This window comes from Pithys albifrons, chromosome 9 (genome assembly GCF_047495875.1).
Source record: "Pithys albifrons albifrons isolate INPA30051 chromosome 9, PitAlb_v1, whole genome shotgun sequence".
NCBI classification, from domain to species: domain Eukaryota; kingdom Metazoa; phylum Chordata; class Aves; order Passeriformes; family Thamnophilidae; genus Pithys; species Pithys albifrons.
In genome coordinates this window covers 33,659,794-33,684,789 of record NC_092466.1, presented here as the reverse complement: position 1 = coordinate 33,684,789, position 24,996 = coordinate 33,659,794, and the positions used below count along the sequence as shown (strand labels likewise).

General features: G+C 47.8%; 1 protein-coding gene across 1 annotated transcript in view; it reads right to left on the bottom strand.

Annotated features, from left to right (window-relative positions):
• HK1 (hexokinase 1) overlaps window positions 1-17,457 on the bottom strand; it is a 35,964-nt gene extending 18,507 nt beyond the window's left edge. Inside the window, exons 1-4 of the mRNA XM_071563046.1 lie at window positions 17,313-17,457; window positions 9,368-9,530; window positions 4,572-4,720; window positions 257-376 (exon numbers count right to left, since the gene is read on the bottom strand). Coding sequence (XP_071419147.1) covers window positions 257-376; window positions 4,572-4,720; window positions 9,368-9,530; window positions 17,313-17,375 — 495 coding nt within the window. The 5' untranslated portion in view covers window positions 17,376-17,457. The remainder of the gene's footprint in view (window positions 1-256; window positions 377-4,571; window positions 4,721-9,367; window positions 9,531-17,312) is intronic.
• Between the last annotated feature and the right edge of the window lie 7,539 nt (window positions 17,458-24,996).

Genomic DNA, 24,996 nt, shown 5'->3' with positions numbered 1-24,996 from the left:
AAAATTGGTGTTGTGTTTACAGGGTAAACCAAAATGCTCAGGAGCTCGTGCAGAGGCAGCACAGAACATCAGATGCCTCTTCCTCATGTTACCCAGCTCTTTCAAGCAGAGACATAAACACAAACACAGTCTGACAGTGAAATATAACACTCATTTATCCCCAAAATGAGCCCTGTCTGGGATACTGCTTTCATGGCAGTGCTTTAATAACACAGCAGCTCTTCTGCATATTAATACAATTGTGAAATCATCTTACCTCATCTAGCTTGGACTGTCGACAGGGGAAAGAAAACGTAAACCCGACTGGCAATTTCTTGTCTTTGATTTGTTGTTTCTCCATAAAGTCTCCCAGGCACTCAGCAACGTGATCAAAAAGCTGTAAAAAAAGGTATAAAACCACCATGATCAGAGATACAGCTTCGGGGAGAAGATGGTTCAAACTCCACATGAAAACTGCACTGGGTGAGGGGAAAGCTTCAGATTTTAAAAGATACATAAATGACATAGCTATGAAAATACTCCCAGGCAGTGTGCATTAACACTGTAATAATTAATAAATTATACAATATATTGTCCTTTTACACAGCTAATTCTGCAGGCATCTTTTACACTCATATAAAAACACTTTTCCCGAAACAAGGGGCTCGTGGCTCTCAAGTCTGCTGTAACCCTTCCACTTAATATTTGATGAGATCAAAAATGTTCTTTTAACCTTTCAACAGGAAGGAGCATCTCAAAAGAACATTTGGGATCCAGTCCCACAGGAGGTTGAACACTTTCACAGTGATGCAGAGCAGATAACATCTGTTTCACTCAAGCACTGCTGAGCCTGGAGAACCAGCACTTTGCAGGAGCCACCCAAAAGAACATCATCTCTCAAATCTATTCCTAAAGCACACGACAAACAAAATGAACACCCCAGGGATTCGCCAAAATATTTTACATGCTCTGAGAAATAACCCAAATGGGAACATTTTCTGCATTTTTTGAACTGCTGAACCATGCAGGCAGCACCAGCCTTGTGGGGACCAATTCCCACCTGTAACCACTGAATGGTGCACCCCTGCCAGCCAGGCCTGGAACCAGGAGTGCACAAAGGCCTCTCACACCAAGCCTTCTGGAAAGCCCCTCAACACAAACCTGAAATCAAGCCCAAGCAATTGAAGCAACAAAAATACACATTTGTATTTACCAGTACCAGAAAGCCAGACATGCCTTGAACTGACCCACACCACAAATGGATGGCAGACTATTAGCAAGTCACTGCCTGCCCCTGGAGATAACTGGGCTTCACATTTTAACTCCCTGAAGAATAAAAACCAAACAAAACCCCAGCCCTATCTGTGGCATTGCTGGGACATGACCAGGTAAACTGCCCAGGAGACTGGGGATAACTGGGAAGGAGTACAAAAAGCCATCTGTTGGTTCCAATTAGCCCACACAGCTTTATTAAGAACAATTTAGAGCCTCAGAGAGTTGGGAGTGCACTACAGACAGGCTGCAGCAATTACAAGTGATGAACAGGAATATTTTGCCCTTCAAAGCAGATCAAGAAACAGTGTGTTTAATGTTACAATTAACCTAAACACCTTAAACCCATTCTTTAAATGAGGTCAGATTTGATTAAGCAGAAGAACAGCAGCTTCCCAGAGAGACTGTTGCAATTCATTGTCCTGGGCATATCAAGGACATTTTGCTGAGCCCATGCAGTGAAACAACATGGGAAAGAATGTACACAGATGCACTCCTGGAACAACTTCCAGCTGTCCAGATTAATGAGAGAGGAAGAAGAGTTATGAAAAGAACTACAGTTAAGTAATAAAATACTTCTCCAGAAGGAACACAGAAACAGCAGGAGGGAGTGTTTTGATCATGCTTTCCATCTGAAAGTCTCTTGCTGAATATTCAATCCTACTAAACTTTCAGCTGCTTCCAGGATTACAAACGAAAACCAGGGGCAAACATGGAAGTGTCTGTGTGTGCCCATGCCCACATTAAACATCCAAACCTTGCCAGTGCCAAATGACTCTGACAGGAGAGTAGAGGGAACAAGGCAAAGTTCCTGTGGAATTCATTAAATAGGGCAGGTAGACAGAGGAAAATTCCAAATCCCCATTCACTGACAGGTGTGACAGGGAACAGTGTGAGCCAAGTATTTTTATTAAATGTCAGAGACAGACAGAGCAAACTCTGCAGCCAAGAGGGAAGGACCAGTCTGATTTCACACATTTATAGACCTGAAGCAATGCAACCATGAGATGCTGAGCAATAGATCAGGCCTCATTAATTCCTCTGGCCATGAAGTTGCCTGCTCAGGTGGGGCTCCAAGAGGGCTCCACAAGGACACATTCAGCTGGCAGACAGGAGACTTTGGCAAGCAACTGAAGGTCCAAGCTCAGGCTCAAGTCTCTGAATGGGGATGTTTTAAGGAGCAAGGAAAGCACAACTTCAGATCAGAACAGCCACAAATCCATAACCTACATCCAGTGGCAGCAGAACACAAAAAGCAACAGTAAAATCAAGCCTCAGGTACACTCCCATTTGCTGAGCTGACAGGGGAGACAGACCTTTTAAAAATTTTAGACCTGCTATTACGTTGCTGAAATCAATGAAGTTTTGCCCTTGACTTTGACAAGGAATTGTCTCTGACTGGCAAAGTTGTCAGCCCATGCTTGACAGATAGGAAAAACACAGAAGTTTGAATGCCATAAAGTAGAAAACATCAAAATGAACTGTGATAGTGAGCAATGAAGCCATAAATCACAATCCTTCAATAAGCTGATTAGGTACTAAGCTTTGAGAGTATAACGCACCAAAATTAGTGACACAGCTTGCTGGAAATCATTAGCAGCCTCCCCCAGGCAGGCAGTTCAGCCCAAGTACTCCACAAACCTGGCTCACAGATTTCAGAAAATCTCCACCATACCAGTCAGAAGTACCAAACCATTACCTGCCTGTGCCTCCTGGGCAACCCCCACACTGCCCTGGGAAGTCACACAGCAAGCACTGGGTATTATCATGGGACAACTTCAAACCCAGATGTAATTCTGATGATGCTTCCAGTTCTCTTTTCCTGGTACTCAAACACTGGGAGCAACTGTGCCCACAGGGGCAGTGAAAGCCTCACCTGCCCCCTCTTTCAGCTTAAAAGCCATGACAAAGCTTATCAGGCTGAGCTCCACACTGCTGCTTCCCATCAGCAAAGTGGCCTTTGGATATTTAAAAATTAAAGCACAAGCATGACACAGCTGTAGAAAGAAAGCAGACCTGATGTCTCCTTCCCTGGCTTCTCCTTATCACTCTTAGCATGTCTGCTCTTAGGTCAGCCTGCCTTGGCTCCCCTGGGTGTGCAGACAGCCCTGCTCCTCGCCAGCCTCCAGCTCCCAACACCCATCCATGGACACAGAGCCCCCTGCTCCCACCCTGCCCCTGAGCATCCCACCCAACTTCCCTGCTTCAACCAGCACCAGGCAGCTCAGGTCAGCTCAGCTCCCCCTAAAACTACTCTGTAGGAAAGACACTGCATGACCTTTCGGCCCACAATGAAAGCAATAGGTTAGGAAAAGTCTTTCCAAGAAGGTTATTTTATTGCTGTGGTTCAGATATCACAGTAATGCTCTCATCAGTTCTACTGACAGGCCATGACTGCCATCTTGCAAATACTACTGGGTAAGAATGCAGCAGAACTTATTAGATACAGATATTAATGGTACTGAGGTGACTACAGAAAATACATTAAAGGCAGAAATGCTGTTTCCAGAATTTTTCTTTTTCTCCTCTTTTGTTTATTCTTTGGAAACAAGCTTTAAATTACCTGCAGGTCTCACACTCCTAAACAGCAACCCACTCTACTAACAAGTGTTAAAACCTTGCTGTTTCCAACAATGAAAATTATTTGTTTTGCCTTACACTGACTCAGAGGCAAATCTGTCAGTAAAATAATCATTGTGATCCACTTCCTGATTCTAAAAAGAAAAAAAAAACTTGCAAAGAACCCAATTTGAAATCCAAGTGAATGGACCCAAACATTTTCCACTCTTGGAATGGGGGAAACTAAAAAATCCCCTTTCAATTATTCAGCAAAACTTAAGTTGAAGCTGTGCCAAAACATTCTATAAGCTTCCTGTAATTTTTCTAATGTACTTGTACTTTTCATGAGTGCTGAGTTGCTCAGACTGCCAGCACAGATATGTGGCTGTCATGGGGATTTCTATCCCTCATCTAACACTACAATTGCAGGGCTGGTCATGCTTGTTGCTTACAAAGACTAAGTTGTTTTCCTGCTCTCCATTTGTACTCATGGCATGGAAAGTCAGTTTAATATAAAAGCCAGAATTTTTATTTCCTGGCCATTTTTCCCTTAATTCATCCAGAAGTCTCCCAGAAGGTGACAGCAGATTTGCAGCACCCATGCATGCTCTCTTACACCAAATACTGCTTATTTATTTTCAGTATCAACACTGAAGTCAAGTCCATGCCAACCGTTAGGATGTTCAGGTCATTCTTGTGGGGGTTTCCCAAAATCCAAGCAGTTCATCTTTCCAGGGGCATCCCAAGGAAGAGGAGCTTACCCGTGTTCCACTGCCATGCATGATGTCTTCAGGGGTGTTATAAATTTCACTTTCCATCTGCACCGTCTGCTTTTTTTCATGCGAAACCTTCACCCGCAGAATTCGGAAATAGGAACCACCAAGGTCCAGTGCAATGAAATCTCCTTTCTCTATGTGGAAATCAAGACACAAGTGATTAAAAATTGTATGCAGGACAAATATGGGAAAAAATCAAGCTCTGTTAAGTGCAACACAGAAGTGAATGTCCAGTGCCTACAGCAAGGAAGTTCTGCCTGCGGGGCATCCATGTGAACATCCACCCAATTCCCCACAGTTTAACATGAAGTTGGTGCAGTGGCAACACCAACCACCACAGGCAACTGCAATGAGGGTTTATCCAAAAAGATTGGACTAACAGTGGACAGTCCACATCCAGATCTCATGATGAAGGTGCCAGAGCAAAGATCTCAGGAGAATGTCAAAAAAGACAGGAAAAACAGAGAGAGTAAAATGAAGGGATGCCAGAGCACTGATGAGCTGCCTTTTGCTGTAAATAAACCTGTGTCATTTGTAAAATAACAGTGAATAGTGGATGGATTGTCCTTACTCTAAAATCAACAAGTGACACACAGATGTAAATAAAATAGGAATCACTTAACTTTGCACCTGGAAAAGCTGAGATTCACTGCAAACTGCAGTCAAGTAAGAGCAGTGAGAGAATTACTGCGTGAAAAAACAGCCCTATGCTGCTGCAGGACTTGTGCATAAGTTGTGATGCCTTGCACAGAGCTCCTAAATACCTCCCCAGGAGGCAGGGGAAAGACTTAGGACACCTCCATCTCCCTGTGTGGAGAGGTCTGAAGGCAAATCTACCACCCTCCAACCTCCACAGGCTTCAGGCTGCAATTCAGGCAACAGATGCACATAGAGCTGTCTGAGCTGAGGAATGTCACTTTAAGCACCCCTTGAGAGCAGGGCAAATATATTTGACTGACCCACTCTTGAAAGAAGTGCTCCCACCCTTCCTTAGCTGCTTTGCAACCACCGTGTCTCCAACATCAGTGTCTCTCACCTCATAACGAGGGAGCACAGGCAGTGATCATTAAGTCTGAGGAAAGGCAGCATTTAGGGGGGCAGCATGCACAGCTTATCAACCCAGTGTGTGCCCAGGCTGCAGGGAATCCCCAGGGCTCCTCTCTGTGCCTGTGCATGGCATCCCTGGGCTCACAGAGCCTGCTCCGGGGGCAGCAAAGCAAAGGCACATGGAGCTTTCCTCTGACTTTAGGAAGGCCACTCCTAACATCACCATTTTTCTATTTCTACCTAAATTCAACATGGAAAGACCTCTGGCAGCTGGGAAGGCTGTTTGGACCTCCAACAGACTCTGTGAGGATTTCCAGTGCCAGAGTTGCCTCTGTGCAGTCTCAGATCAAAACTCCTGAACTGGCTTATTGAGCTGTTCCTCCTCATCGTCTCATGCACCTCTGGGAAACTCAACACACTCAGCAAAGCTGATGAGCTGGACAAGGTGTCTCTCAGGGCAGGGTCTTTAACAGAATTAGACCAAGAGAGGCAAAAATACTGCAAATGCCCTTATGGTTTTCCAAGGTTGCAGTGTAATACAGAAACAAAACACTGTCACATGAGAAACCACAAAGAACAATAAGCTCTGTACAGAAAAATGTAGCAAAAGGACAGTGGGAGCCCACAACTTCAATAATCCTCCTGATTTTACTGCATTGCAATGTACTTTTGTTTCTTGCTGCTTAAGACACAGGCAAACTCAGTTTGCCAAAACACAGATCTTGCAGTGCTTCCCTACCTATTTCTGAGCAGTGTGGCTTTAAATATCACTTTTTACCAGTACAAATGTCATTTAAAACATGAACATACCCAAACTGGAGATGCAGTTCCCTTTACTGGGCTCAGCATAAGAAATTCAGTAACTGATAACCCCTTTCACCACAGCAAGTCCACAAGTCAAACACTGACCACAAGTGTCTCATTAAGCCAAATGCCCAAATAAGCTTTATCTTATGAGTATCATCTGTTGAGTCTAAGCCACTAATGGGAAAATCAACATCAGACCAGATGGCCCTTTTTCAAGCCTAAATGCACCTCAGTACCCACCTCAAACAAACACTGCACTTCAGAAATACCTCCCTTGTAAATAAATTAACAGGTTACCATGTTTGACTTCCAGCAGCATCATGCTCATCACAAGGTACAATTTATTGAGAATTATCCTTCTCACTTAAAAGGATCTCTGAACTAGATTGGAAAGCTTTCTGTATGCAAAGTAGCAGTTTTCTTTTAGTGTATTTCAGGAATTAAACCCAAGTAGCAGCATTTAATCTGAGCTTTGTAACACCAAGATACAATCAGACCTTCCATGAATTTATTTAGGAAGAGCCTTTGAAGGCATTTTGAATTATCTTGAGGTACCACTCTGGGCACCCTGGACAAAAAAACCTTGTGGCTTTTGTAAATTAAACAACTCTGAATGAAGCAAAAAACCCCAGCTAACACCAGCACCTCCACGGTCTTCAGAATTACTGCTCACAAACTCCTTGTTGAACAAATACACAAGCACAGATCTGAAACTAAACAACAGTATTTTTCTGAATAGTCAGCTCCCATAATAATAATTGGACTCAGAGGAAAGAGCTTACAAGGCAGTAATGAGAGACAGGCCAGAGAAAAGGGCAGGCTTTCAGCCTCTGGCTTTCAGAGGGACAGCTGAAGGCAGAAATTGCCATCTTTGGGCACAGCAACACAGCCACATCCATGAGGGCCCCCCAGAACCTTTTGGAGGAAGAGAGAAGGGGGCTCCATGTGTGCCCTGGCTGCACCCGTGCCATGGCTGAGCCAGGCGTGCCAGACACAGGCAGGTCAGTCAGGGAGAGAAATGCCACGACATCCACCCACAGCAAATATTGCTCATACCTGGGATCAGAGCGTGCCCTGCCAGGGAAAGAACAGAATGGTTCTGCCTGCTTTCCTAAGAGCTACCAAAGACACACTCGCCACATGCACGCACAGATCACTGGTGCATTCTACAGAAATTGCCTGGGCAAAGCCCTGCCCTGCTCTAATCCATGCTGCAAAGCACTGCCCACAGCCTGCCTGTCCTGCAGAGGCTGGCAGGAGCCAAGTGGGCACAGGATCAATAGCTGAGCACCCTGCACACAATGCACATGGCTGCTTTTTTAAGTAGGTGTGTCATACATGGTCTGAAATAATGCCTTGTCATACAGACACGCCTACGCTCAGCCAGGGCTCCCACTGCTCTGGCTTGTCCTCGGTCCCAGCAGCGTTCAGCAACCTCACACCAATCCTGGCCAGGTGCAGATCCCCTTTATCCTGTGCCATATGGCATCTCTGAGTCCTCCCAGTATGTACCACAGAACAATCCAAAGAATTATGTGACTCACTGCAAGCAGCTCAGACCTGCCACCCTGCAGTGCCTGACAGAGCAGAGTCCTGGGGATGAGTCGCTACTCAACTGAACTCAAACACACGTGAAGGAAAAAACAGGGATTTCTGAGTCAGTAAAACGGCTGGGATTCTACACAAAAGCCCTCAAGTCACCTCACTTCACCTGCAAACCCTTTGAGGAACCCCTGCCTGTGACCCAACTGCGTGTGGCAGCTTCTGGCTTTCCCAACATGCTGCAAATTTCAACACATTTCTACATAACAGCCAGCAATGCTAAATTAAGGGGAACACGCAATTCATTCTCCCTTTGGGTTTTTTTTAGACAGAGACTCACATCTCAACGAAAAAGCGTAAGGCAGAACTACCAAAGATTTCCACCTGCCAAACAGCAGCACCAAGTTACACAAGGCACCAGGCTTCATGTTCTTTCACCAATAAATTCTTGATTTTAACTCACAAAAAAAGAAAGTCTCAAAACAGGTAACTCTGTTATGCAGTTTTTGCAACTGTGCAAATTCTGCACACAGGGACATAATATGTGGTAGGCACCAAACTAGTTAACCTCCTCATGCTACCCAAGAAGGAAACTCAGTGTTACTACTAAATAATACACACTATTATATAACATTTATAAATATATTTATGCCCTCTATATGTGGTATTTATTTTTTACAAACACTAAGTCATTTACAAGTAACTGTAACTAATAGAGGCAATCTTGGTCTCAAATACCAACATAACACCTTTTGGGTTTCTGATAAATCTCTGTGCCACTGTTACCAGGTACAGTGAGCATGGAAAAACCAAGTCCTACATCTGGATGGAAAAAGCACCAGAGCAGCAGCTTTGGAGCCACGTGCTGCAGCCTCCTTGGGTTATGTGAGTTTTCCCCCAAGACAGTCTGCAAGAAGTAGCTACAAAATGCAAAATGAATGCCAGAAAACTCAAATTCAGCCTGTAATGGTTCACACTTCCACTGAGGAAAGAATAAGGAGAAGAGATGTTGAGTGAAACAGCAAAAGATTAAAAGCCACTGTATTTGTAAAGGCTCTAGATCACATCAGTGTGAACTGCATAAATGAAATATCACCCCATGTGAAGTATTACATGTTGGCAGACAAATCCAAGAGTAAATGCACTGACTGATAGTGAACTGGCTGCTAGGAAGGGCTCTGCCATTGGCATCAAAATGGCTTTGACACTAAATCTTGCAGCATCTGCAGGAACAGACCTGCACACAGAGGGGGAGATACCTTCAAAATGCCTGGGCTTGCCAGAAGCAAATCCCTCTTGTTCTTGGTGGTGCACTGGTGTATTTCTAACAGGTTTCCATGAAGCACACCATGTTTAACACGGAAAACAAACACTCAGCTCCTTACCTGAACCATCAGGAATGGACCTGACAAATGTGGGAAGCATCTTGACTACAGCTGTGGGGTTAAAATCCCTGGAGAGGCCATTCTTCATCTCCCTCCTGAAGCGAGCCATGACGTCCAGCAGCGTTTCGTCGGAGAGCCGCATGGCGTAGAGGTATTTATCAATCTGGGGAGAAACACACACCACAAAGGAGTGGGGGACTGCCCTGAGGCACCCACGTGGAGCTGGACCCCCCTCTAATTGCGAGGGGAGTGTATAGCCCCAGCTCAGCCTCAGGGCTCTGGCCAAGCTTACAGCACAGCCACATGCTCCGTGCCTTGTCTTCTGACTCCAAATCATGGAAAAAACATGCAAGGTCTACATGAGCTGGAGACCACGCCATCCTACTGCCTTCCCAAGGCAGAACGCAGTCCCACATCACTCTGCCTCCTCTTTTCCACACAAAATTGTCTGCCTGCAGTCTCGCACTACCTCCAGCCCTTGCTCCACTTCTCAGCTCTCCTGACTATCCATGAGCTGAACAGCTGGTGCTAAAAATTCCTCTTCTGGCACCTTGTCCTAGCTGGGGTGATGTGGGTCTCCAAGATGCTTTGTATTTAAAGCCTTGTGACAGCAGTTTTGGGGCTACATCCCAGGCTGAGAAATCACTTCTGTGTAGCAGACCAAAGCTATCACAGCCAGAGGGTCAGCAGAGGCTGTGGGCAGGTGGCATCTTCCTCCTCAAGACAAAACATCACATTAAAAGTTGTCGACTTGATTAGCTCAGTTGGTTAAAACTTGGCTGTAATAATGCCAAGGTCATGAGTTCAATCCCTTATGTGGGGCACAGACTTAAGAGTTGGACTCGATGGTCCTTGTGGGTCCCTTCCAACTCAGAATAGTCTGTGATTCTGTGACTTCTTCCCTGTGGCCTCCAATGACAGAAACTTTCTTTACCTCCCTGGAAAAAGGAGGCAGTTCTAGTTCTCCAACAATATTGTTTTCTGTAATATTACAAACACCTTCACCATCAGGAAGACTGAAAGATGCTTTGATGTCCAAAAATACAACATAGCCTTGAGGGTTCTTGCCAAACACAGGTCCCACCCCTTTACCTCAGCTGCCAGTCTATTCTTGCCCTGTTTCATTACCTGCCTTGGAAATTTGGTTCTGCAGATGGCACAGACAGAAGCCACACCTTTGGGATCACTCTTGCTCGCAGCTTGGCAGGACCAAGAAAATAAAGCCCTGCCCATGTTTTCTGTCCTGAGCAAAACTGGAAAAGCCACCTCATTGTAAACCCCAGGTCCGCTTTGTGCCAAGGCTCTTTGTGTCTCCTTGGCTTCTCTGGAAGCCTCGAGAGCAACTCATCTCCAAGCTGGTATTACGTCTTACGAGACCAAGGCCACAATAAACACCTCACACAACACACACGTACGCAAGCGCTCGGTATTCCAGGGACTCTGAGACAGGAAGTGATGAATAATGCCGTTCGCACAGGAAATGCAATCAAAATGTAATTAAACCCTAAAGTGACCATAAAACCAGGGCCAATTTAATTGCTCATACAGAAGGTACACCTACCAAAGGTCTGCACTGAAGACAGGGTATCTCACACCCTCTGTGACCCAGCAGTTACGTACACAGCCCAGGAGGGAAGGCATGTGATGCAGGAAGGATTTTTGATTTTCACATTTTATAGATTTTAGGAACACTGTAGCTGTAGCAAAAGTAGATCTAGTGTGTTAATATTTCTAGCAGCTTGAGTTTAATGTCTTTCTATCGCTACCCCTGTCCCAGAACAGAGAGCTCAAATTCCTTGGCTGTTTAGTGGTTTTTTCAAGAATATCAGAAGGAGACAAACACAGGGCAGAGTGACCCAGAAGTCAGAACATTGGAAGAACTCCAGCAGCCTGAGGAAGAGGAGGACTGATGAAGAGGAGGTCTCACCCACCCCAGACTCAAATCCTGAGGGGGTGGGACCGCGGCAGGAAAAAGGTTGAACTGGAGATGTGTAAGGTAATGATTGGATGGATCGTAATATAAAAGCCATGGAAATTAGAGCTTGTCGATGTATTCCTGGGTGAGCCTGGGTGCTCATTAATGTCACTACCCTCTTACCTCCTACCAAAATTTGGCTTGGAGTCTTTCTTACAGACTTTTCAGGCATCAGATGGATGGTGCTGCTGGGCAGAGCTCCTCACCCTGATCCCAAACCACAGGGGACACAGCCAGAGGCTGCACGAGCTGTGAAGTTTCCAGTGTCACTGCTTGCAGAGGGAGAGCAGAAGGGGCTGCAGCAGTGCAACAATGCCATGATTGATAACCCCATGATGGAACGACACCGTGCATTTCCCCCCCGGGCGGTGACGTGCCGGTGCAGGCGTACGGCTGAACAGCAAAGAGCTGAGCTCAGGATCCCTGCAACACAGGCCAGATGCACGACCCCAGGGCAGCATCCCCACGGTGCCACCCTGGTGGGCTGACAGACCCTTAACAGCAACCAAAAAAGGTGCCATTTCACTCCAAGAATGCGAGGGACGTGCCCTCTCTGCAGCCTCAGACGCTGTGGGGATGGATCAGAGGCTGCTGTCGGGCTGAGCAGGAAGGTCTGTCCTCCATGGCAAAACCTGACATGTTTTATTTAGCAGAGTGTGTAAAGCATGATGTCAGAGCATGAGGTTATTCCTTCTTAAAGGAGGGGGGAACCAACCTTTTTTTCAGGCTGAGCTTTCAGCAGCCCACGCTGCTGCTCAGGGTGGTGATTCCCCAGATCTGCCAGTGAAAGCTACACTAACACATCATTCACTGTGCAATTAATACACCTCCTGAAGAGGAGGCTCAGAGGTGACCTCAGCACTGTCTGGAAACACCTGAAGGGAAGTTCTGGCCAGGTGGGGGTTGGTCTCTTCTCCCAGGCACTCAGCAATAGGACAAGGGGGCACGATGGGCTCAAGCTCTGCCAGGGGAAATTGAAGTTGGAGAGCAGAAAAAAATTCTTTCCAGAGAGAGTGCTCAGGCATTGGAATGGGCTGCCCAGAGAGGGGGTGGATTCCCCATCCCTGGAGATTTTTCAACTGAGATTGGCCGTGGCACTGAGTGCCATGATCTGGTAAAGGGACTGGACTTGGACCAAGGGTTGGACTTGATGATCTCGGAGGTCTTTTCCAACCCAATCCATTCAATGATTCTTACATAGTTGGGCTGGACCCTCATGCACACCAGAGCATCACATCACATCAAGGCCATCCCGCCTCCATTGCTGAGAACCACAGAGGGGAGGCAGGGGATACTGAACCTCTGCTTGGAAAAAATCACTCCTGTGTGTTACAGCTTCCAAAACACAAAAAAAGAGCAGGTTTTTTCTCCCAGGCAGGAAAAGGGTTAGTCATTCCAGCAGTGTGGCAGCAAGGGAATAAATGCTGCTCTCCTGCACTGGAAGCACATGCTCCTGTTTGCCCTCCAAGGGAAAACTCCCAGCAAATAGCCATAAATAACTTGGGACAGAGGGAGCTGGAGGCTGGATTATGGATGGAGATTTAATAACTCCCTGCTCTGCCTGCAATAAAAGCCGATCAGAGAGCAAATCTCAGCCTGATCCACAGGGAAGATGGCAGGGCCAGTCGGGAGCTGCTGGCAGCACCCAGGCAGACTCACAGCTCTCCCAAGGAGGCAGGTGCCAGCCCTTCCCAGGGGATGGCCTAGGGCAGGAACAACTTCAGGCAGGCAGTTGTGTGGGCAAGGAGCAGAAAACACTCCTTTATTTAGCTGCCACCTCACAGCCACCCCCCGAGGAAGGGCATCTTTCCAGAGTGCCACTACAGAAATCCTCCAAGGCCTCTATCACTTTTTTCCCCTCATTTTCCTAAAAAAACCAAACCAAAACAAAAAAACCAAAAACCACCCCAACTAACCCCCCCAAACCAAAACCCCAGACAGACAGAATCTGTGAGCAATTTTTTTAAAAATAGCATTTCATACTCAGAACCACACTCATGCAATTTTTCCCAGTCACACAGGAAAGACACTGTTTGGACGTGGGGAAAGGAAGTTTCCAAAAATCCAGCCATTGCAGCAGTTGTGAATAATTGTAAATACACAATGAAACAGGCAGCACCAAGGGCTATTCCTTAAAAACATGCCTCATTCCAGGACACTGACAGCAGTCAATGAAGAGAAGAGAGCACTCCCACAACAATTTCAGAAATCATTAGCACCTATTTTCCTGACACAGACTTTGCACCAGAACCCTTCACCATGTAAACATTTTTCTGCAGAGCTAATCATACTCCTTTCAGCATGAGGAAGATTCATTAGGAGCCAAGGCAAGTTAAAACAAGTAGTTAAGACATTCTGAAACTGTTTATGCTTACTTGTGATTTATCTGATTGGTTCCTAAAAAGCCTTTAATAGGGGCAGGGCACCAATACAGGGCTCTTCTTGATGCCAGTTGTTACATTTTACACTCCATTCCATCACGGTCCTTTCAAGGTTAAACAACACCTAAATGTCACTCTTGGATTGCATTACTTTTTCTTTTCTGATCAGGTAAGACAACAAAAACATATTGTTCCCATGACAGACAGAAACCAGGCAACACCTAAAGGCTCCTTTGCTGGGGCCAGCTCTGCAGGTAGGAACCTGTTGGAAACAAAAGGTACTCCGGGCAGTTTTACAAAGCTCTCCTGCACACAAGGCAGGGGCACAGCTGGCAGGGATGCTCCATGAACAGCTTGGACACTGAGGATGGGAGCTGGCACTTTAGAGACACCAGGGCCTGGGTTCAGTATGTTCAAAGTGCCCTGTCACTTCTGCTGCTGTCCCCAGAAGGGCACAAATATTCAGAGAAGAGACGTTTTCAAAAACATCTGGATAATTTAATCTGCTTGGAGCAAACCCACACGTGTAATTATACAGCACAGGGCATCATAACTCTCAGGCACTCAGCAACAGGACAAGGGGGCACGATGGGCTCAAGCTCTGCCAGGGGAAATTGAAGTTGGAGAGCAGAAAAAAATTCTTTCCAGAGAGAGTGCTCAGGCATTGGAATGGGCTGCCCAGAGAGGGGGTGGATTCCCCATCCCTGGAGGTTTTTCAACTGAGCTTGGCCGTGGCACTGAGTGCCATGATCTGGTAAAGGGACTGGAGTTGGACCAAGGGTTGGACTTGATGATCTCAGAGGTCTTTTCCAACCCAATCCATTCTATGATTCTATAATCACACATTGCCAGCTTGCTGCTGCAAGGGCAGGTGACACACAAGTGCCATTGCAGGTGGATTCACTGCAAAATGCCCCCTTGCAGGGGCCACAATGCTGCCAGCATGTGATGAGAAAAAAAATCCAGAAACTACAAACTGGCAAAAAATCACACTCAAATTTAAGGGGCTAACCATGGACACTATCTCCCAGGTTATCCACCCAGGTTTTGGCCTGGGTCAAAACTATCACAGGGGGTGCATAAAAATCCAGCAAAACCAGTACAGAAGCACTGGGTCTTAGACCCACAGTATCCCAACGGCCTGAAACCACCAGCCCTATCCACGTCCCACAGGATGCTTCCCACTATGGAAGGGCAGCACAGAGCATTAGAACCACACAGGGATGGGAACCCAAAACAAAAAGTGAGGATGGGAATTCAAAAAAGGAAGGAAATGGGGCCACAAGATAAAAAGAATATTCAACCTTGGCTCGTTAGTACTTTTAACCTGTTCACACCCCTCCTGTGACCCAGAGCAGCATCCTGAAGGTGACCTGTGCCACCTGTGCCACCAAACAGCGGGCAGATGGCTGCGATGGATGGGTGAGGCAGAGGAGCAGCCAAGGAGACCCAGGGGACAGTGTGGGGAGCAGGGACAACGCCTTGGTTGGCAGCCCTGGGGCACAGGCACGTACCAGCAGAGAGCTGCTGTTCCGGAAGCAGAGAGCAGAGGGAGGGACCAGAACTGAAGCCATGCAGGCACGTATCCCTAAAAGCCGCACGCTGATGGAGCACAAGCCGAGCAAGCAGCATGCTGAGATGGAGCAAACCACTTTTTCCCCACGGGGAACCCGGGAGCAGAGCCCAGCAGCTCCCAGCAGATTTCAGCAACACAGCCAGTGGCTGCCACCCTCCCTGCAGAGCACCCACAAGTGGGGCTCAATATCCATTCCAAAAGGACATAAACAGGAAAAGCTGTCTTACATCCTCCACAAACAGCAGCCTGCCTTTTTTTCCCAATTTTTTTTAATTTTCTTTTCCAGACAAAACCAGATCGATCCATAAGAAGGCTTTACAGCTCCCCAGCCAAGTGATTTCCAGCGCTGCCAGACAATGAGCCCCAAGCTGCCAAACCAGCCTGCAATAAATAACCCCCACAAGGCCACAGAGCTTCCCTGTGCTCCTTCCATGCCTTCCCTGTGCTCTCTTCCCTGTGTCCCCTCCATGCCTTCCCTGTGCTCCCTCCATGCCTTCCCTGTGCTCTCTTCCCTGTGCCCCCTCCATGCCTTCCCTGTGTTCTCTTCCCTGTGCCCCCTCCATGCCTTCCCTGTGCCCTCTTCCCGGCACTCTCTCCATGCCTTCCCTGTGCCCCCTCCATGCCTTCCCTGTGCTCTCTTCCCTGTGTCCCCTCCATGCCTTCCCTGCGCTCTCTCCATGCCTTCCCTGTGCCCCTCCATGCCTTCCCTGTGCTCCCTTCCCTGCGCTCTCTCCATGCCGTCCCCAGCCTTCCTGCTGCTCCTGGGCCGCCGCACACCCTTGTGCTTATCTTGGCTGTCTAAATATAACACACAGCAAGACAGAGAAGGCCTTACCCAGGCACACACGCCTGGCACAGCAGCAGCACTTACAAATCCCTCGGGAAAAGGCACATCACGGGCTGAGGCACGGGGAGAGGCAGCTCCGTGGGGCAGGAGGCACAGGCTGAGCTGCCTCTGGCTCCTTTTGCAAGAGCCACTGGGCAGAAAAACACAAAAACCAAACGACAGAAGAAGTGGAAAATATGGTGTGCTGCCAGGCGTCTCCTCCGAAGGAGGGGTGGGCATGGGTGGTCTCGAGTGGGGCAGGATGGGTCACACACACACACAGGGCTGTCTCCCCTGGCACAGCTGGAAGCCCAAAGCAGGATGAGCTCTCCTTCTCCTCCTGCCCAGGGAGGTTCTCAAGCCCCGGGAACACTACAAACGTAGTGCTGTCACTGAGGCTTCCCCCAAAATATTTTAGGGATGCCTCCAGGTGGGACACGCAGCACCGCCGGGGGAGGTGGCACAGGGGAAGCCTCCCGTCCTGACGTCAGCCCGGATGGGGAATGTTGGCAATTATTTCGTCAATTTGTGTTCCCACATCCCTCGCCGCGGGCTCCCCGCTCCCGACAGCTCTGCCACACGCTCAGCCGGGCCCTAACAGCCATGTTTTTATTTATCCTGAGCTCCCTTTCCTTGTGGCAGTGCTCAGCCCCAGGGCTGTACCAACCACACAGGAACAGCCGCCCGGCGCTGAAGGAAAAGGAAAGAAGCCTATGGAAATGCTCCTTTTTAAGCACAACTGACAACCATTTCCTGTAAATTCTGAACCTGCAGTGGCACATAATTCAAAAACTACCTGCTCCTCGCCTGCCGGAGCGAGGATGCCGACAGGCACCCTTGGGAAGAAGGGGAAATGCCCTGTGCAGGGATGCCGGTGCCTCCTAAAAGCCCGAGGAGCCACCACCCTGCCCTGGGTGCCAGAGCGCTGCCGCTCGCTCAGTCAGCGGCCCGACCCGGCGCTGGCATCCATCGCCCGCTCCCGCTCCCCGGGGATGCTCCGCGGGGCTTAAACCGCGGGTATCCCCCCCTTCTCCCACGGCTGGGCGGCTTCGGGGGCAAAGCAACGAAACCAACGGGGGCATTTAAAAATTAAAAAAAAAACCAAACCACAACAATTTAAAAAAAAAAGTAAAGGCGGCGTGAGCGGGGGGCAGCCCTGGGCCGGGGCGGGGGGATGCCCATCTAACCTTTTTGACCTGATCCTCCTTCAGCTCCGTGAAGTAGTAGGCCAGGAGCTGTGCGGCGATCATCCTGCCGGCTGCACCGCCGCTCCGCGCACGCTGCGATGCGGGGCCCGGGGATGGCCGCGCCGAGCCCAGCCCAGCCGAGCGCCGCCCCTTCCTCCTCCTCCTCCTGCCGTTGCTGCTGCTCCGCGCGGCCGCCGCGGCCCCGCCCGGCGCAGCAACCGGGATGCGGGATGCGGGGTGAGGGATGCGGGGTGAGGGATGGGGGGTGCGGAGCAGGGCAATGTCCCCCGTACTCCGAGGGGCTGTGCAGCAGCAGCAGCCGTGGGGACAGGCTGCGGGAGGCTGCTCTGAAAATACACACACACGGACAGACAGACACGGACACACAGATAGACAGACACAGACACACAGAGGCACAGACACACACACAGAGGCACAGACAGACAGAGGCACAGACACGCAGACACACACACAGACACACACACACAGAGGCACAGACAGACACAGAGGCACAGACACAGACAGACACACACATACACAAGCACGCGCACACACACAAAAACCCAGCAGGATTAGGGCAGTGATTCTCCCCCTCTACTGGCCACTGGTGCTGTGTCCAGTTCTGGGCTCCTCAGTTCAGGAAGGACATTGATGGGGAAGGGTCTAGAGCACAGATCTGGTGAGGAGAAGCTGATGGAGCTCAGCCGGGAGAAAAGGAGGCCTGGGGGTGTCCTTATCACTCTGTACAACTCCATGACAGGCGGTTGTAGCAATGCAGCCAACCAGCGACAGAACAAGACATAGCCTTAAACTGTGCCTGGGGAGGTGTAGGTTGGACATCTGGAGGAATTTCTTCACAGAAAGGGTGATTAGACATTGGAATGGGGTGCACAGCGAAGTGGTGGAGTCCCAGTCCCTGGAGGTGTTTAAGGAAAGACTGGACATGGCACTTAGTGCCATGGTTTAGTTGACATAGTGGTGTTTGGCATAAGTTAGACTTAATAATTGTCTGTGATTCTGTGAGAATACCCAAAACCAAAGGGTCAAATCTTTGAGAAAACAGCAGAACTTTGGGAAGCTCCACTAAGCCCAAGTATCCCCTGCCCAGGTGTGATCCTGCAGCCCTGGACAGACAGCCAAGCTGCTGGAGACCTGAGCCCCGGAGCTGCTGTGACAGCTCTACTTTCAGGGACCCCACATTCACAGAATCACAGACTATTCTGAGTTGGAAGGGACCCACAAGGATCATCAAGTCCAACTCTTAAGTCAATGGCCCACATAGGGGATTGAACCCATGACCCTGGCATTGTTACAACCAAGTTTTAACCAAATGGGCTCACATTCCATCAGGAAAATCCCCACATCAGAGGTGCTCCCAGGCACATGGTGGGATTCTTTGGGTGTCCTGCACAGGGACAGAAGTCAGACCCAATGATCCCTGTGGGTCCCTTCCAACACAGGATATTCTGTGATAATAGAGGAGTTGGCCTCTCCTCCCTGCGTGTGATGCCCACATTTTTGCCACATTGGAAGGCATTCCCCAGCAGTGCCATGAAGGTTCTGAGGGTCCACATGCACTTAAGCAAAGCGACCCAGTGCCCCTCTGAAAGCTGAAGGCCAAGGCCAGGTGCCAAGTGACACATGTCAGCAGCTCAGGGGGTTCTTGCCTGCATCCAGTCCATCCACAGGGACAGGAACACACACCCATGCACAGGGTGGTGATGCTGGAGGCGTGATTTGCATGGAGATTGTCTACCACAGTCTAAGTGATTAAAAACCTGCTTCTTGAGTTTCCGGCTTCCTTTTCAATGCTACTTTAATTAAATGGTTTCACTGGCCAAAATCAGGACCTGCTTTGGCAGGCACATCCTCCTTCAGACTAGCCTAGTCACTGCAGGCAGGGTGAGCAGGATTTCCTTCTCCGCCTCCCAGCTCGGAGAGATTTTCATCAGGAGTTTCACTGCTCTGCACGGTGTTACTCCTGCTCATTCACTTGGCAAGCTAATGAGCAGCATTCCCAGCTCGCTGGCACAGCCGGGCTGCCTCACTGCTGGCACAGCAGCATCGCCCTGCGACCAGGCACAGCGGGAGCTCAGGGGCGGCGCAGGAACGTGGGGCTGAGCTGAATCATCCCACTGTCCAACGTCACCCAATCCCTTACACAGGCTGACCAAGCTCTCACGCAGATCTAATTCACTGCTCAGTCACGCTCCTCCTCTTCTGCTGGTCAGAAACTATTTTTAATTCCCAGCCAGGCTTGCTCCTGTTTTCAATCCATCTGTCATCTGCTAAACCTTGTCTTTCATCTGAAATCTCTCTCCTCGCTCTCGGGTGTTCACTTTCTATAAATACACTGAAAGTAACTCTACACATCCCCAGCTTTAGCTTCACTAGGTAAGACAGACTTGGCTCTTTTTGGTCTGAACACTGCCTGACACTGCTCAATTCCCACAGATTCTGTGTTAGTGAAGCTGCCTCTACACGAGGTTTACAAAAATTTCTATCTGCTCCAGGTCCAACACCTAAACATCACCTAAACCACAATACTCCCCCCAGTTACCCTGCTGCAGGAAGGAATATTTCTCATTTAAAACACTTGAACACGAGCTCAAGATGTTTTCAACTAATCTTTGACCAAATGAAAGTAATTCAAACCATTCTCTCTGGCACTCAAAGAATTTGAGTCAGACAACTAAAAGTTTAGGAAGCCCAGAATAGTCAAAGTGGTTATGAATAAGAATGGTCTTCTCCTTAACATGACATTTGTCTTAAGAATGTGCAAGAGGGGGACATTTGTTTTCTTCCTCTGCCAAAATTGTGACTTGGAAGTGAATTGAGAATGTCACCAATCATTAAAATGGCTTTTGGCTCCTCTGACCATTTATATTGTGACGTATTTCCAAACTCAGAAACAACTGTCTCAGGTTTCCCTTAAACTAGAAAAAGCAAGAAACACATTCAAAATACCACTACACAAGCCCTCTTAGTAGCGTGCAATGAAAATGAAACCTGTACACATGACAACCCCAAAAATAAATTAAAGAATTAAATATACGCTTGAGCAGGAGGTGTTTTGTGACAAAGTCAAAAGCAATTAGGGGACAGCTAAACAAGTATTGCAAATAATTGGGTTTGTCTTCAGTTGCTGAGTGTGGCATTCAGGGAAAATGAACTTGACAGCTTAAAAGCACTAGAGAAAATGTAACAGTCCGTCCAAGGCAAAACAGCTGCAATATTTAAAGGTGGTATTTTTAAACTGCTCCATGCAAGGATAAGAGTGCATGACCAGCTTTGATAACCAGCACTGGGATGAACAAACTTTCCTCCTGCCAGAGAGCTGGAATATCCCCAGAGAGCTATATATCCCCATGGACACTCCAACTTTTCCAAGCCCTCTCTGCACTGCCAGGCCAGCAGTGAGCACACAGGTGTGATTTTGGGGGGCCTGGGAGGAGCTGTGTGTGCACAGGCTGCCAGGCAGGACCAACCAGCTCTCCATCTCTGGCTCTGTGAGTGTCGCACCACTGAGCCCTGGGTTTTCCCTTCTGCTTCGCTGGAAGAGATCAGTTCAGCAGCCAATTCATTACCAGCACCTCACGTACTCTGCCAGGCATCCAGCAGGCTGTTTTGAAAGCCACTGTCCTTTAAGACAAATTACTGGAGGCTGAACGTGACACCTGATGACTTGCAGCTATTCTGATCCCGCTCTAATCTTATTGTCCCTCTTTAACTGTAGAGAAGTGTTCCAACTCACTCAAGTAATTCTGTGCATCAGCTCTCCTGGAGGTGTTTTGGGGTTTTTCCCCCCTTTGCTCATTTCTTCATTAAGTGTTTGCTGCTCTATACAAGTCTGTATTACAATTGGATTCCTACACAATGTGGTTTTGTTTGTTTTTTTTTTTTAAATCATGCCCATCACATAGTTTTGATGCACACAGCAGATAGATGCTTTCCACTTTTGTAAGGAAACAATAAAGTTGTAGTTGTGTTTGTTGGCTTTTTTTAAGTGTCTGGAAAATTATTGATCCCCCTTTCCCCCTCCATAGCATTTTCCTTTCACAGTTCTCAATACAAAGTGAAAATAAATAAATAGTAAGTTCCCAGTTTGTGACAGCACCTCTGATTAACAAGGGAATTTTTAGGTAGCCTTTGAAGCTCCCCTTCCAGGGCTGGAAACCATGTGCTTGCACAGAAGAAATCACTGTTCATTTGTGCTGAACTTAGTGCAGAATCCACTAAGAAAATCTAAAAGCAGCAGAGATATCAATGTGATGAGCAATCCAGCCAACCAAGGTTAAACACATTCTGGAATTTCACCTTGCCTGGAGGCACAGAGAGCAGGCATTACCACACAGCCAGCCAGGGTGCTTTAGCTGCTGTTTGCCCTATGAGGAAATGAAATTAGCCAGGAATGCCTTGAGGGCAGCTCATCCCATGCATGGGAAGGGCCACTCCATGTGAGGACAGAGCAGCATGCACTTAGAAAATGGGGTTTATGCTCCTGGTACAGGACACCAGGACTATGTTTCCAAAAGATGTTTTAGGCACAAGCACTGGAAAGAGGTTCTGGCCTGTTTTAGCCTCTTTTGTTGGAAATGCTCCAGGAAGAGGGCGAGCTCCTTTTTAATAAAGTCCCTTTGGAAGGATTTTTGCACCATTCACCACTCTGAGCATTTGAGGCCCAAATAGCAGGGCTGTGGGTTGCAAGACTTAAATCCCTCCAAAGACAGGACAGTATTTCTGTAAGCTTTGAACTAAGCAATTAAGGAGCACAAACAGCCACGTCTAGATTCTAGACTATGGCCATGAAGAGAGGACAGTGGAGGAGAAAGCAAATTCAGCAAAGGGGGAATTTTGTCTACTGGTTCACATGGGAACAGAGACTCCTGTGGCAGGTGGAGATGCTCTGTGTCTCTGCTCCCCATATCTGAGCATCAGACAGCTGCATTGGCTTTTATTTCTTTACACTGGTTGCTGTTCTTCAGCATCAGAGGATGCAGAGAACACGACCCACCCAAACACAAGAAAACCAGAAAGCGGATAAACACAAGCCCCAAACCCATGGCTTACAATAAAGCCCCACTCCTTGGAAGGCCTGGATGATGATTTCTTTTTGAACCTCTTAGTTATTGCAAGGTTCATTAAACTGGGGGCAAACCCTATTATTCCATCTTTAGTTAAATGATATTTCCAGAAACTACGGGCTGCATGAGCTGCATTGCAAAGGACTTCCCAAATCTGCACATATGTGGGGAAAAGAGGAAACTGCTCCCTGGAGTCACACCACCACAAAACTTCACCTCCAGCCCCTGTGTTGCACAGCAGAGCCACTCTATGCTGCTTTCCATCCCACTGAGGTTTCCCAACACAGATCCAGCCTGCTGACATCCCTTGGCACTTTGCATGCAAGTCTCCTCACTTGGCTCTTCCCTGACAGACTAAAAGTGAAACACAAGCGTAATCCATCCATCCAAATTCATCTTTCTTCTTTCCCCTCCTGCTCTAGGTATTCACCACAGCACCTTCTCTCTTTCCAGTGCCAGTTACAACTCCTTTTACAACTCTGCATAGGAAAGCAATAACCAGCCCAGTTTTCTGACTCTGCTGGAGGGCCCTGCATTAGTTATACATTTTTTCCATTGAGGTCAGAACTGCTGCATCAAGCAAGCACTTTGTGCAGGGCATTGGTACGAAGTCATTATTGCAGCTCATTTACCAGTAAAACAGACCATAAACACAGACATTTATATGCACATAAAGGTGTATCAACAAACTCAGTTTGTAAAGGCAATAGGAGGGTGTTGGTGTTTGGGTGATGAATCCAGTCACAGAATCATAGAATGGATTGGGTTGGAAAAGACCTCCGAAATCAAGTCCAACCCTTGGTCCAACTCCAGATCATGGCACTCAATGCCACGGCCAATCTCACCTTAAAAACCTCTAGGGATGGGGAATCCACCCCCTCTCTGGGCAGCCCATTCCAATGCCTGAGCACTCTCTCTGGAAAGAATTTTTTTCTGCTCTCCAACTTAAATTTCCCCGGGAAGAGCTTCAGCCCGTGCCCCCTTGTCGTATTGCTGAGTGCCTGGGAGTTGCCTTTCCAGAGCAGGAGGTGAAGCATTTGTTTCATTTAATAAAATATCTTAACTTCAGCAAACTGAAATGAGCACAAATGCAGATTTCTGATACCTACTAAAGCTCCAACGCTAATAAACAATGTTAAAAGAAATGACACTGAAAAAAGGACAAAATAGAGTGCAAACTAGTTTGAAATTTCAGAAGGGTTAAGTTTATAGTATTTTCAGTTCAGTTCAAATCTGTTATTTGAGAGGCAGTTCAATACCAGTTAAAGAATGTCTGTATAACCAGCAATTCACTGAAGTGATGAGGCAATTACAGGGATTTAAACAAAGGAAAATATAGCCTAATTTATTGTACTATATAGAGACAGCTTTCAGCTCCTCACAGATCTTTGAGCTCGTTTGCCAAAGTTCAGCTCTAACACACCCACCGATGACAGACAAAACCAAAGGCAGTCCTCCAGCCCTGCAAGGAGCAGTGAACCTCAGCAGCCAGCTGGTTTCTGTGCACTGGTGTGCTCTATCCCAGCAAGGTTTGAATGGCAAAGTCCCAGTTAGTGCCCTTTAATGGCACTGCACCTCTGCTGTGTAAGCAGTGAATTCAAAAGGAAGAGCTTGGACTTCCAGCAGAGGGAAAAAGACCTATCCCTCCCTTTTGGCTTTCCACTAACACAAAACAAGGCAGTAGCTCTCAACCCAGGCAAAGAGGCCAGTTTCCACTCAGGATACACCCTTCTCCTTCATCCAGCATTTGATGCTACTGAAAATCAATTTGCATCACAACTCCCAAACACACAGGGTGCCAGCATTAATTGCAGTAGCTTTAGGTTTGTGCTCCTTTTCCAGCAAGACCCAGTACAACAGACTCTCCTGCCAGGCCAGATTAATACCCTCACAACATGGGGATGTCCCCAATAAGTTAAGGACCTCCACCCTTTAGCCCAGAAGGGGTGAGAAGCAGAAACTTACTTTGCACAATGGGGAGCAGCAGGAGCCAGGAATGTCCACAGCATTCAGCTCCTCCCACGTGGCCATAGCAGGAGCACCTCTTGCCACCTCACATGGTCATCACAGGAGGCTGTCAACAAGAAAGGAAGCAGAAATGTAGGTTTCCACATCTCCCTCCCCAACCTCAAGATGCCTTTGAAAGCCACATACTCCACAGACAGGTGCTCTCTTAAAAACCCATCCACTGGTTGGGATACAGCAGACACAGACTCACTGTCACCATCACCCTGAAAGAGAGGGAAATTGGGGACATATGGGCTAATGGACCACAAGTGTGACCCACAAGAATGGTGGAAGTTTGGAACACTTTGGCAAAGCAGTGGCCCTCACATAGCTCCAAGATACCGAGTGCCACGGGGCTCCTGCTGCACACAGGGAAGGGCTTGGCAAGGACATGTTGTGTGACCTGAGTGCTGCTACAGTTTGTTATTTTAATTAAAAAAACCTACAAGGCCTTGAAAAAGCCAAAATATCCACATTAAAAGTCAGTACAGGAAGACAGTCACAGATGCTGGACTTACAGCTAAGTGTCCTCCAGGAACAACTGCAGATTCTGAGCTGCTCTGTGATAATCTGGTGATACCTTTTTTTTTAGG